Genomic DNA, 13,412 nt, shown 5'->3' with positions numbered 1-13,412 from the left:
TTACTACAAACAAATGGTTGCTGTGGTTACTACAAGCTGGTGAATAAAATTCATTGTATCTCCTTGTAGGTTTTCATGGATGAGTTAAAGAGTAAAGTTATAGAAGTAGAAAACGCCACAAAATCCTGCAAACATAAGCTGATTCCTAAAAAGCTGGTGTCTCCGAGCCATAAGACACCATACAGTAAGTGGTAGCCAAAAACCATTGTGTATTTTAGTTTAGAAAAAAAATGGAATGCACTTTACATGTTTTTGTGTGCTGTGTGTGCAGAAAGAAGAGGTCCAACAAAGAACCAGACCACAGTTTTATTGCCCCTGGAGAATCTGGAACCTCACACACCCCAGTTGTGTCAACTGGTGAGCCAGTGGCAGAAACTGTGGGTCCAGGCCCACAGCAGACAGACCAGACTTGAAGAGCACCAGCAGAGACTTAGAGAGGTCATTAAAGTCAATATGATTCTGTGTTATAGCATAATCACATAAAATATTGTATAAACTCACTTCCTTGTCTCACTGGGTCCTTACTTGCGTTCCTTACTCCCATAGCTACATACCTTTTGTTGTTTTATTGTATTAAAGAATACATAGCAATTTCTGAATATGCTTAAAGATGAATGAAGAAATAGACATTTAAAGGTTTATGGTGTAAATCCTTTGAGTAAAATTGTTTATTTTTGGTTTACAGTTGGAAGAGTTTGCTAACTTTGACTTTAACATCTGGCGCAAGAGGTACATGCAGTGGATAAGTCACCTTAAGTCTCGGATTTTAGATGTTTTCCGCAGCATCGATCGAGATCAGGATGGTCGAATCAGCCAAAAGGAGTTCATCGACAATGTTCTAGCCTCTAGTAAGCAGTACAGTACCTACTATCTCCAATTACTTACTTAAACTCTCAGCACTTATCGGCTGATGCATACTTATTGTGCATAATTGAAACACTTTTTTGTATAATCTAACACACACACACACACACACACACACACACACACACACACATGTAGATTAAGTAAGCAGTTTCACAATAAGAAAGTGATATGCAGTAGAGGTTGGCTCGCACCATGTGCTATGTCACCTCATTGATCCTTTGAGACCATTGAAGTAAACCACAACCTAGAGGTGGAGCTGTTGGCTTTTCCTTGGGGGCTTAAGTTCAAATCAAACTGGAACAAACTGGAGTGCTAACTGTGGAGATGATTTGCTTGGCTTTTTCTCAGATGATTGAAAATAATGATAAAAATAAATATATAAATATATTTAAAAAACTTCAGAAAAGACTCACAGCTGGAGTATGTATTTCATATTTTAGGGCACATTTTAGTTGGTGTCCTTTATCCCCACAGAAATGGAAGTGGCCCAGCTCACTATTTCTGCTTTGTTCAGGGCTGGGAGTGGTTAGTTCTCATCTGCATGAGCTCAGGTTATACGGGTAGGATAGCGTAGATCAAACACCCTGGTTGTCCAGGTGAGCTTTCACCTCTATAGCTCTGTGAAAACATTTACATTTATTTTTATGGCATTTGACATTGTGTGGGATTGACCTGTGACAATTTTTGTGTAAATATTCATGTAATTTATTGAATAATAGTGTTTCAGGTGAAAGGCTGTATAGTAAGCTGGGACAAGGATAAAGAAAAATTTAATGTAATTGAACAGTATATAAATAAAACATTGACTTGATTGCTTTAATTATAGAATTTCCAACCAACTCCTTGGAAATGGCTGCTGTTGCAAACATCTTTGATGTAAATAGCGATGGCTTCATCGACTACTATGAGTTTGTCAGTGCGCTCCACCCAAGCCGAGATCCCTACAGAAGGACAACTGATGTGGACCAAATCAATGAGGAGGTGATTCGATCTGTTCAGATCAACATTTATTTTCCCATCAACAAAAATCGTTTTTTGAAGATCTTCTAAGATTCATGTGCACTTCTTGCTGTGCATAGTCATTTTAAACAAACACCCACAATTTTCTAGGTGAGCAGACAGGTGTCCCATTGCAGCTGCCCAAAGAGGTTTCAGGTGGAGCAGGTTAGCGCTAACCGCTACAGGGTAAGAGGAAAATCATATTTCTCTAATCACAATGTATGCCATATCTGGAAACATTTGAAAAGTAACACAAATGTATCATCTACAGTTTGGAGACTCTCAGCAGTTAAGAATGGTGCGTATTTTAAGAAGCACCCTCATGGTACGAGTTGGTGGTGGATGGACGGCCCTGGATGAATTTCTTGTTAAGAATGACCCATGCAGAGGTGAGTAAATCTCTGTTGTTGTTTTTTTTAATAAAAGTGAATCTTATATGGGTTTTCAGAAGCAATTACTGTTATTTCTTGAACAGTAAAAGGTCGGACAAACCTGAAGATAAAGGAGAAGTACCTGTCACCTCATTCTCTTGAAGCATCTGGTTGCAGTGGAAGCAAAGGGATGACAGTGAGCAGATCAAACTCTAGCCTGAGTTTATACAGCAGTGCATCAGCTCCTAGTAGTCCTTTATCGCGAAAGGTCAGGTTCAGATATTTTTTTTTTAACAACTTTCTGTATAATCATTTAAAACTCTGTTGATGTCATACAAACAAAACTGTGCAAATCTAACACTATTAGAATAGTAGCATGAATAGTAGCATGTGTTTAGAATAGTAGCATGTGTTTTCACTTTAGTCAAGCCAGTGTATATTTCAGTCATTACACATTTTTACATTTGTCTTATGTAGGCACTGTTACGGAGAAGTTTCTCTGGGGAACGATGCATTCGGCCAAGGAGCTCTATAGCTGCATTAGGAACAGACCAATTCTCTCCAGCAGGAGATGATGATTCTCCTTCACCCTCAGGTTTGTTACTTAATAAACTGTGCAAAATTATAGACTAGGATCTGATCAGATTTAACACGTTCTTTGGACATAGAGCATAAAGTGCCTTGATACACATATGCCAATTAATTATGGCATTTTGCATAACCTGGTCATCGAAGCTTACAGAACATCTGTTGATTGTGAGTAAGTCAGTATCAAATTAGTATGGAATATCAGCCAATACACAGAGTTCAGTATTGTATTATTAATAATGAAAACAGATCATGTGCTTGAACATTGAAAATATATAAGTATAAAATTCTTGAAAAAAATCTTAAAAAACAATAAGATGCTTTTAAAACTGTATAGTTAATTAACAAATACGCAAACTTTATTGTGAGAAGATTTTATTTATCATTTAAAATGAAGTCAGTGGAGGTGTCAGGTCTTCAAATCAGGCAATAGGTTTTCATGAGAAAGTTTTGTAGGCAGAATTTCTAGGTTTCTTGGTAACATGATGAACACTGTTTCGGAGTATTAATGTCAAAAGGGAGAAAAAAATATAGCCTATTTTTAGCTTCCATAATACAAATTAGGGCAGAAACCTCATAGACATCCCACAAGATTACATAAAATGTTGACAGACATCCCCCAAGATTATTTAAAACTATAAACAGTTTCATTCTTAAGTACATTAAAACTGTAATTAAATAGTTGTATTATTAAGGCATGACACACTGTGGGACATGCTGTTTTGGGAAAATAAAAGTTTTATTGTGGTAAACTAAAGTCCTAAACTTATTTTTAAATATATTTCCCCTTAAATATTTAATCATCCTTAATGTTGTTTCTATATTTATGACTGTATTACTCCTTCTTTTTGCACTTCAGAGGAAGCTGAAAGAGCACCCACATGATTGTACCTTCAACTCCCAAGATAAAAAAGCAACAGGACTCAGGATCCTAATTTCAGAAGACCAGAAAGTGTTACAGGCCAAAATGAAGAAACTTGTATCACAGATCCAACAACATACACATTGGACTTCACACATTTCTCCCACACTAACCCTGGATGATGGACAGTTTTTATATGTTTTTTCATTTAAGAGCTGGTGGATCATGTTCCCAGCGGTACAAAGGTGTGGTGGGAATGCTATCCACAGTCAGGAATTATGCAACCTTATTCCTTCTCATAACACAGCATTCTGCCAGCTTTTCAAGTTTGTAATTATATATTTTGTTTTGTTAGATTTTCTTTCTTTTGCGCAAAGCAAACACAGTATATCCTTTTCTCATTTCTGAGAGACTTAAAGTGTTGAAATGTTCTGCATGGGTTTTAGCATGAATGATGCCTCTGCTCTCCCAAATCCCAAATATTTTGGCTTTATACTAAATAATGTGCATACTGAGGTCCTTTACTGTAAGGGTGTGAGCGGCAAAAATGTCTTTCCTGGAAACACATATACGCACATATTCACACAACAGTGGTCTGTTTTAGAAATATTGTCAAGACAGCCTGCAGACACTGATGCAAACCAAAACACAGACCTCGTTCAACTGCCTTAAGGCTTGAATGAATGTATTCTGTATTATGATGTATTCTATACTCTTAAAAATATATATATATACTAAAACAATTTGTATTGAACTTTTGTAAGTGTGGTTGTAGAATATCCTCAGGTTTGATGAGTTCAATAATTTAAGCATTAAGCAGCAAGTTGACCCTCGTTCAAATGTACACTGTAATGTTGGTTAGAAGACTTATAGACACATAGAAAATCCAAAACGAAGTTTTTCACTGCATTCAATATAAAATGGATTTGGTTTTCTCTGTAGCTCATGTTAATGTCTTTGTAGACGAGTTATATTTTAACTTGTATTCATTCATAGATTTCTAAAATAAATCATTTTGCGCAATCAACTTTTAAGTGTTTCCCTAAGAGGACATGAAAGTGTAGGTCTCCGTGAGATTAGCAAAAAAATGAATTGTCCAACACTGTCCACTGTCCAGTTATCTGCCAGTCCTGAACTGTATTTTATTTAAACCAAAAGCCAAATGTATTTGATCTGTTTTTCTATCGTCCCTGCAGTGCAGAGTCCTGTAAAGCTATCCGTTTTATATCTACAAGAATGTTTTGGTTGTAGCCTTTGGCTCATATAACATTACATGCATGTGCCTATCTTTACATATACAATGTGAATACTTCTGAAGTCTCTGGAACATTCTTTTGTTTTCCACTGACTGCAGGAAAAATGGTGCAACAATGAGTATCTATACAAAATTCATGTTTACAAAATAAAGAAATTGCCACTGTACCTTCATTCATTATATGTATAACTACTGAAACACTGGAGCTTTTTTTCTGGCTGAGCACCTTTTTGGTGACCACCAACAACGCACTGCATGTACTCACTCCAGGATTTTTTTTTATTTCATGGTAGAAAAATGCCACTAATAAGATGTTTCTTGTTAAATAAACCATTTTATAGAATGCTGTTTTTAATATGAAGAGTTTTTGAACTGTTCTTGAGTTTGTTCTTTATTGTAATGTAATGTGATCTAATTATTCCTATGTAGTAATGTACACATAACTACATTAAAATAAGCTTTAGTACATTCTCAGAAGCTGAGACCCTGCTTTGGCAAAGTATAAAACCCTTTTACAACTTTATGCCTCTATTCAGTTAGAATATTTGTTCTGAAAATATCATTTTATATTAACACACAAAAAAAGGAAAGCAACAATTTAGCTTATGTAACTAATGGTGATTTACATGTGCTGTTTTTCTTTTGCTTTTCTAATGTGAAATCATAATCATGAAGCTGGTTATAAAGTGTTTACTCTACTGTAGCTACTGAAATGAAGTAGTGAAGGAAATGACGACTTCCTTACTGGAAAAGGCTGAGAATTAATTTAATTAAATTAATTATTTCAACAATGAACATTGTCTTAAAACAGCTAATGTGGTGAAAAAATGAATAAGATGAATTGGCACCCAGTGGTGTACAAAAATGTACATTGGAAGAGTTGTTAATGCACTAGTCACACAAATTATAGATTATTATTACCAAGATTATAATTACCAGTTTAAATTTTTTTTAAATAAAATAACATTATGTATGTAAAATAATAAAACATAATTAACAGAGTACAGATAAGCCATACAACTTGTGCATTATTTGGCCATTGTATTGTTTTAAGGCTGAAATGATTCCTCGAGTAACTCGAATACAAATAAAAATAAAAATAAAATTCGTTTAGTCCATTTAACTACATCCGGGGCATTGTGTTTCCCCACGGACCATGAACTCTGAAGCGCTCTGAACAGGTAAACACACGCTTCGGAATAAAAAAAATGGAGGAACGGCGAGAAAACAGCGAGGAGCGAGGAAAAGATTCATTTGTAAGCCTGTTTCCGCCACATTGAAGACCTTTTCGACTAATTCCGACCTTTTTATTTTTAAAGCCAATCAGGCTAAACCCCATGTAGTGTCAGAAACATTTACACATTAAAAGAAATTAAGCTAAACTCAATAGAATCACATGGTATCAAACTAAGCCTCTGATCCCTGGAGAGAACTCTGTCTAACAATCAGCTCTGGAGGAGACAACAAATCAGATGAAGAAGAGGAACCTCGTTCATACACCAACAGTTTCAAACTTTAAACCCCCAGCGTGGTCTTCGGTGGCTGCACCAGAAATGTTTTTTTTTTTGTTGGCTTCAATAAGATTCAGCCGAATGAAAACGACAGAAAGTTTTTGCGATAATTTTAAACTAAAACAAACACCATACAGTGCGTCTATTTTTTATTTATTTATATATATGTGTTTGCATTTGATGTATTATGGCAATTAAATGCACTAAATGGGTTTAGTTTTCACAGATATTCTTGTATGAAATTTCAGCAATAAATGCTAAACAATTTTTTAAAAAAGGAAACAAATTACTTGTTAATTTTAAAAGGCACGTCTTATTTTCTCTTGTATATTAAATATTGCTCTTTAATAAAGAAAAAGTACTTCTTAGCCGATTATTAGATTAATTCGCTGGAGTAATCGTTAGGATACTCGATTATTAAAATAATCGATAGCTGCAGCCCTACTTGTTTGGCAGTTGCCTCACCTTATATTACACATGCAAAGACACACATTTCTCAGCATATTAGGTGAAGAGATTGAGTATTGTAGATGCAATTATTCGTGCATTAAAACATAAAAAAAAATTAGATTCCTAGTGAAGCTGATCTTCCACATTTTGTGTCTGCAGTCATGAAAACAGCCCACGTGAAGAAAACTAATTATGCAAAGTATTCAGTTTTGGAAGTTAGATTTAATTAAAAAGGAAGTAAAAAGATTTCCAGTAAAACTTCCAGTATCAGGCCCCAAATTAGCCTGCTTAAATGTTGTCTCAGTTTATGCAAGTAGCTTAATTATACATCTGTGGAGAGTATAGCGCATGTGATTACATGTGCATACAGTTTATATTTGCAGATGAATGCTGTCAAGAAATTTTAATACTTTCAATTATTTACCGGCACCTTAACTGGAATTCCCATTTTGTGTGATGTCACATTAATTTATTCACATACAAATCTAAAATATTTAATGTTGTCTTGATTGTGTTAAAAATAAAAAAGCTATAGACTGTCAGATAATGTCAGAGTTGATGTAATTCAACCTTGGGTTTTTGTTAAATTAATGTCACTGTATGCCAGTGGAAGAACACACATTCCTCTTTTCCTACGAAACCTTGAAGTAGGAAAGACACAACATAATGAATCGCCATGAAGTTGTAAATTTTGCACAAGCATACAAAGCCTCACACCGAACCAAAACAGCATGGGATTTATTAATACTACAGAAGGTTTTCTCTAAAGGCTACACTACTTACCATGCTGATGAAAGGATTCGCTGAGTATAAGCAATGCTTTGGCATGGCAGAAAACAGGGAATGTTAATATTACCCTTCTGAGGTGCCTCATAGAAATGCTGCCTGATGGTTGATTTAACTAAAACCCACCTTCCGACGAGGCCCTGCTGGGTGATTTGCCTGCTTCCCTGCATTATGTTATTAAGTATGTGCTCTTAAGTAAGGTCAGACTGATAGTAAAAATTATTCTTCACATTGGACTTGAAACTGGAGCATGTGAAGCAGTGAAGCCCAGGACCAGGTAGGAATCATTTTCTTTTAAACTGAAGCAGTATTTGTAAGTAATTAATGTTAATCATCAATTATATAAAAGTCTCAATTTTAGTAAATTGAAGTACCATTTTCATTATATGGCTTCTCTACCTTTTAGGAGTGATATGGGATCAGGAGCCTTTCGAATATTTAACTTTATATCCCATTAATCCTGTGTTAATTACTTTTCTGCTTTAAGAACTTTCTTAGCAGTACTGTGCTCCCTATGACAGAAGGGGTAAAAAGATTTTATTTTTCCACCTAAAATCTGAACTGTTTTAAGGGCAACTCTACATGTTCTTCTTTTTCAGAGTCTCTAACTAGCAAAATTTTGTGATTTTCTTTCACAGATTACAAAGTAATTCTGTAAATCACTCTGGATTCTAATCTATTCTATAGATTAAATCGTTGTATAAAGATTTAAATGCAGTTGTATTTTAATGCGATTGTTTATATATTTTATATATTATAGCAGATTCAACCAACCAAGCCTAGAAGCCAGTTCAATTTTTGTAATTGAGAAAAAAATGGGACTTTAAGTGATTATTCATTATATACACACAGTAATATTTTATCAACTAATCAAGAATTCTTGCAGAAATTACTGAATCAATCAGTTTTAAATGTGTGTGTATATATATCTGTAAGTTACTGTGTTTAAAATAATTGTAAAAGATGCTATATAATATGTTTATAAAAATACTTAAACATGTGCAGACTTTAATAAGTGGCTTATATTGTGCAAATCGGGTCACATACGTAATTGATTTGAAAACAATTATTCCACGAGCCAAGATGAGTCTAAATAATACTAAACACTTGTCCTTGTTTTTTTCAATGTCCTGATTCTATTGAACAAAAATCAACACAGAACTGCCTACAAAGATAATCTAAACTAAAAAACGGCATCTTCTTTTATCTTGTCGTGTTCCTATTATCATGCAGCAATATCACTAGATAAGTATTTAGATCTTCACTGCAGCTAAAGGAAGGAAATTTTAAGGACAATAACTATTTAAGTATCTTATTTGAGTACCTTCTTACACTAGCAGAATGTCTTAAATTGGGTAAATGAACACATACTTGAGTACTGTTGATGTTCATGCAATGGTATTAAAAAAAAATAAAAAGAAACAGAGCTACAAATTAAAATAAAAGAGATGAGCAGCTGTAAAGGACCTTCAAAGTGTTTTACACACTTCCTGGTTGTGGAAAATCACAAGCTTGAGCAGGAAACAGAGAAGGTGTGGACAAAGAGTGGAGGAGGTGTCTTACACTATGAGGCCTCCTCCTCTCCCTGATCTTTTTTTTTTTTTTTTTAGTCATGGCTGATGGGGTGGGCTGAGCACATGGTTATGGCTTCCATTGGTTTAGAGAGTAGGAGTGTGACACACAGAAAGCTTGCACATGCGCACTCATCTCCAGTCAGTTGAACAGCGAGAAGCTCTCCCATGCTGGCTGATGTGACTATAACAGCTTACAAAGAATGTGTTGAAATCACAAAGACGGTTGGCCATCATAAGGTAGGCTGTGTGGCTCTGAGTGTGTGCGTAATGATGAATTTAGCTTTTGTAGAATATAAAAGGGCACCCAAGGACACTCAGTACCTCCTTGTTCTGTTTGTAGATTATCACTGGCCATTATTTGAATGGAACAAGGAAGTAAATGTGAACAAGTGAGTAGAGAATGAAAAAGAAAGGGAAGTGGTCAGATTAAAGGGTTTTTCTTATTACTAGTATTCCTAAAGTAGGAAGTGTTTATCGTATGCTGATGGTCAGGTGTAGGTCAGTGTAGAGGAAAGGTTGTGTGACTTCTACCTGACCCACAAAGCAACTTTGTATATCATGTTCAAACAGCATGCTAAGGGATGAGACCCATATTATAACTGGTATTTCAAAATATTGTACAAAATTCATTGTAATCTCTGGTACAGTAAACTTGTGAATGTATTCTGTTTGACTCACTCATCATGATACAGCAAGTTTATCTTTAAAGCACATCTTTTTTTGAATAATTCAGCGTTCTTAAATTCCTCAACAGGGTTCTTCTCTGGAAACAGAAAAACAGTATAAACATATTGATATGAATAGATATCAGTGGTGGGCGGTGCATTTGGTACCTGGGCCTTCAGTGGGGATTTACCCGACTTAATCCACCTCTTAATACCACCACTATCACTTCACAATTATAGAAACCATCAATACAATACAAAAATGCAATATAACAGCACGTGGCATTACAGAGAGAGAGAGAGAGAGAGAGAGAGAGGCATTTCAAATATGGAGGGTGACTACCATTTTACTAAAGCAAGAAACCCAGTTAAAACTTCAAACCTCTACACTACTTCACAGAATCAATATTTGTCTAATAACATGACAAAAACATTCAAATGTAAATAAAATACAACCTACTCACCAGAGATACTCATAATTTGCACCGCTCCTCAGAGGCTGTAAGCCAGTGGTACCGCTGACGCTATTCTGGGCCAGCTAGCTGCCCTGTGAGGCAAATTTTAAATCTATTTTGTTAAAGAAACAGACTCATTAATAATATACTCTGTGGTAAAAGAGCCAGCAGTACTGACTTTGAAGGCCCTGGGCAGATTAAATTTACATGGCAGCACATAGAGGCTGAAGTCTAATTGGACAAAAACATCTAACATACACGTACTGGAAGCAGTGCAGCCAAGAGAAACGCTACAAAATAAAGAGAATACATATTTGATCATAGAAGCTGTATGTTGGTTTAAAAAAATTTGAACCCGCTGTGAAGATCTCTTTTGTTTATTTTCCAGATGACCTTCTTAACTCTTTATTGGCTAATCAGAAGTTGAATTCATTCTCTGCATCATGACACTGTTGACGCACATGTTGGTTTGCCTCTTTGGCATTGGGTCATGGGTCGCCATCAATGGGATGTGGGTTGAACTCCCACTGATTGTTCCTGAGATCCCTGAACGTTGGTACCTGCCCTCCTACCTCACTGTAATTATCCAGTTGGCGAACATCGGACCACTTTTCATCACGCTTATGCATCGCTTCAGACCAGGAGCGCTGGATGAACGGCCGGTCATCTACACCATTGTAGTTTTGGGAGTCGTGGCCACCTTTCTACTGTCCTTCTTTTGGAAGCACACACTAATTGTTGGAAATGCTGTACACAGTGTAGCTCTGCTCTCTCTCAGTTTCCTACTGTCAGTAGTGGACTGCACATCCTCTGTCACCTTCCTGCCCTTTATGATGAGGCTCCAGCCTCAGTACCTCACCACCTACTTTGTTGGAGAGGGCCTGAGTGGCCTGATTCCAGCTCTGGTGGCTCTTATTCAGGGTGTTGGAGTGGTCCAATGCAAAAATGCTACAGTTAATGCAAATTCCACCATGGTCAACTACACCGGAGGTACCAGTGGTAAACTGGAGGCACACAACCAGCCAGCAAACTTCTCTGTCCAGGTCTTCTTCCTGTTCCTCAGTGCCATGATGGCAGTCTGCCTGGGTGCTTTTGTGATGCTCAACTGCTATTCTGCTGTAGTAAAAGAACATAAATCTAAAAAGTATCTTGATGATACAAATCACCAAGAGAAGACTGAAATTAGCATCTCCCTGCAAAACCATCATGTAGAACAGACACCTATGCTGGAGCATCCAGAAGACCAAGCAAATAAACCTCGCAGCACATTTGGGAAAGGAACCTATAACATTGCAGAAGTCGTGTTTATTTTTGTTGTTCTGGCATGGGTTAATGCATTAACCAATGCAGTTCTCCCTTCAGTACAGTCCTTCTCTTGCCTGCCATATGGTAATCAGACCTATCACCTGGCAACTGCTTTGGCTGCAGTGGCAAATCCTGTGGCCTGCTTTATTGCCATGTTTTTCCAAATCAGGTAAGACCCGGATAGATAAGATAATTGCATACAAGATTTTATTGTATATTCTGATGTCTCTTTCCTCTTCAAGGTCCCTGGTGCTAATGGGGGTTCTCACAGTGACTGGTACAGGGTTTGGGGCCTACATCATGGCCATGGCAGCACTGAGTCCCTGTCCTCTTTTGATACACCATGAATTAGGAGCTGCACTCATGGTGAGGCTTCAATTCGGATACTATCATCATACCAACCAATAGAATATCAATATTGTAATAATGATGCAAACTCTGTGACTTGTATATTTGTATATCAGCTATGTGGCATACAATACATTTTTGTGTGTTGCTTATGTGTTTAGTGCTGCACACTAAAACCGCTGTCCCCAAAGTCATAAACTAATATCAGGGGGGAAAAGTACTGAAAAGTATACTTAGGATTCTTATCCTTACTAGTAAACTGGAATAAAAAACTGAATTTTACACTTTCAGCTCTACTTAATAAAGCTTTATGTGCCCAAACAATGTTTGTGAATAACCCCGACCCCGACCTTTTAACTCATTTTGTTAGTCATGTGTTTGGATGAAGTAGGTAACAAGAAGGTAAAAACTCATAATTCAAAATAAATGTTTTGTGCATTTCTGTGCAACAAATCAAAAAGCCATGTAAGTCAGTCTTCACCGAATAAGCTCTTCTATATTGGACTAAGATAAAGGCTGAGAGTAAATGATACCTGGAAACATTTAGTAAGTTATATTCTGGTTATTTTATCTAATGTTAGTGCAGAAAAATAGAGATTATATTGTTATGGTATACAGTACTTTGATAGGTTTGGTTATCTTTTTGTTTATCATACAGGTAATCACTTGGGTGATATTTGTCCTCGCCCTGTCATACGTGAAGGTGATCATTGGGGTGATCCTGCGAGATGAAGGACGCAGTGCTCTTGTGTGGTGTGGTGCTGTAGTACAGTTCGGTTCCATGTTGGGGGCAATGTCAATGTTTCCTTTAGTCAGTGTTTATGGACTCTTCAAATCAGGTGATCCCTGTAACACAAAGTGTCCCTTATAAAACAAGATTCATCAAATGATGCATAAATGTGTTACAGTTCATAGCTCTATGACTTTCAAGAAAAAAAACAAATGACCAGTTACAATATTATAAATACACTGCAGCCTAAGACAATATTTTACTGATTCAAATACTCTACTGAAATGTTCTCTAACAAATTGTTCTCTTTTCCCCAAATATTTGCACTGTGTAAAGTAGACTTAAAGTTCACTCGATTAGTTCTATTAGATGGAGCAGTATTGTTACAGACCAATTTAAAGATATATTTGTCTGTTGTGGCTAATGTTAATTACATTTTTGTTTACTGAAAAGTGCCTCCATAGTATGCTATTTAAAGCTGTTGTGCATTTTTTTTCTTCATGTTTTACTACTCTTTTAAAGATGTGGTGCTTGAATACAAATCTTTGCTGGCCAAGTTAAAATATTTATATGCTTTTTATTGTATTTTGTAGTTTTTTTTTATTTTTACACACACTATATGTGTGAATAAATCCTTTCAAATATA

The 13,412-nt window shown here is 36.1% G+C and overlaps 2 protein-coding genes across 10 annotated transcripts in view; both read left to right on the top strand.

Annotated features, from left to right (window-relative positions):
* The window catches only part of macf1b (microtubule actin crosslinking factor 1b), a 37,529-nt gene extending 32,232 nt beyond the window's left edge, over window positions 1-5,297 (top strand). For all 7 annotated transcript variants that reach the window (XM_083543474.1, XM_083543478.1, XM_083543477.1 and 4 more), the window contains 9 exons: window positions 70-184; window positions 272-438; window positions 686-848; window positions 1,694-1,848; window positions 1,978-2,052; window positions 2,138-2,255; window positions 2,342-2,505; window positions 2,715-2,832; window positions 3,685-5,297. In XM_083543474.1, the coding sequence (XP_083399600.1) occupies window positions 70-184; window positions 272-438; window positions 686-848; window positions 1,694-1,848; window positions 1,978-2,052; window positions 2,138-2,255; window positions 2,342-2,505; window positions 2,715-2,832; window positions 3,685-3,710 (1,101 nt within the window). In that variant the 3' untranslated portion in view covers window positions 3,711-5,297. The remainder of the gene's footprint in view (window positions 1-69; window positions 185-271; window positions 439-685; window positions 849-1,693; window positions 1,849-1,977; window positions 2,053-2,137; window positions 2,256-2,341; window positions 2,506-2,714; window positions 2,833-3,684) is intronic.
* Window positions 5,298-7,372: 2,075 nt separating this feature from the next.
* Window positions 7,373-13,412, top strand: slc52a3-2b (solute carrier family 52 member 3-2b). Of its 3 annotated transcripts, XM_083547265.1 has the most exons (5): window positions 9,358-9,500; window positions 9,604-9,652; window positions 10,772-11,857; window positions 11,931-12,054; window positions 12,695-13,412. In XM_083547265.1, the coding sequence occupies exons 3-5, from the start codon at window positions 10,827-10,829 to the stop codon at window positions 12,905-12,907; spliced, it is 1,368 nt and encodes a 455-aa protein (XP_083403391.1). In that variant the 5' UTR covers window positions 9,358-9,500; window positions 9,604-9,652; window positions 10,772-10,826; the 3' UTR covers window positions 12,908-13,412. The 3 variants fall into 3 exon arrangements, with proteins under 3 accessions (XP_083403390.1, XP_083403389.1, XP_083403391.1); XM_083547264.1 differs by lacking the exons at window positions 9,358-9,500; window positions 9,604-9,652 and adding an exon at window positions 7,373-7,966; XM_083547263.1 differs by lacking the exon at window positions 9,604-9,652 and having other exon boundaries at window positions 8,731-9,500.

Source organism: Silurus aristotelis (assembly GCF_946808225.1).
Source record: "Silurus aristotelis genome assembly, chromosome: 1".
Classification (NCBI taxonomy): domain Eukaryota; kingdom Metazoa; phylum Chordata; class Actinopteri; order Siluriformes; family Siluridae; genus Silurus; species Silurus aristotelis.
This window is presented reverse-complemented; position numbering and strand designations above follow the sequence as displayed.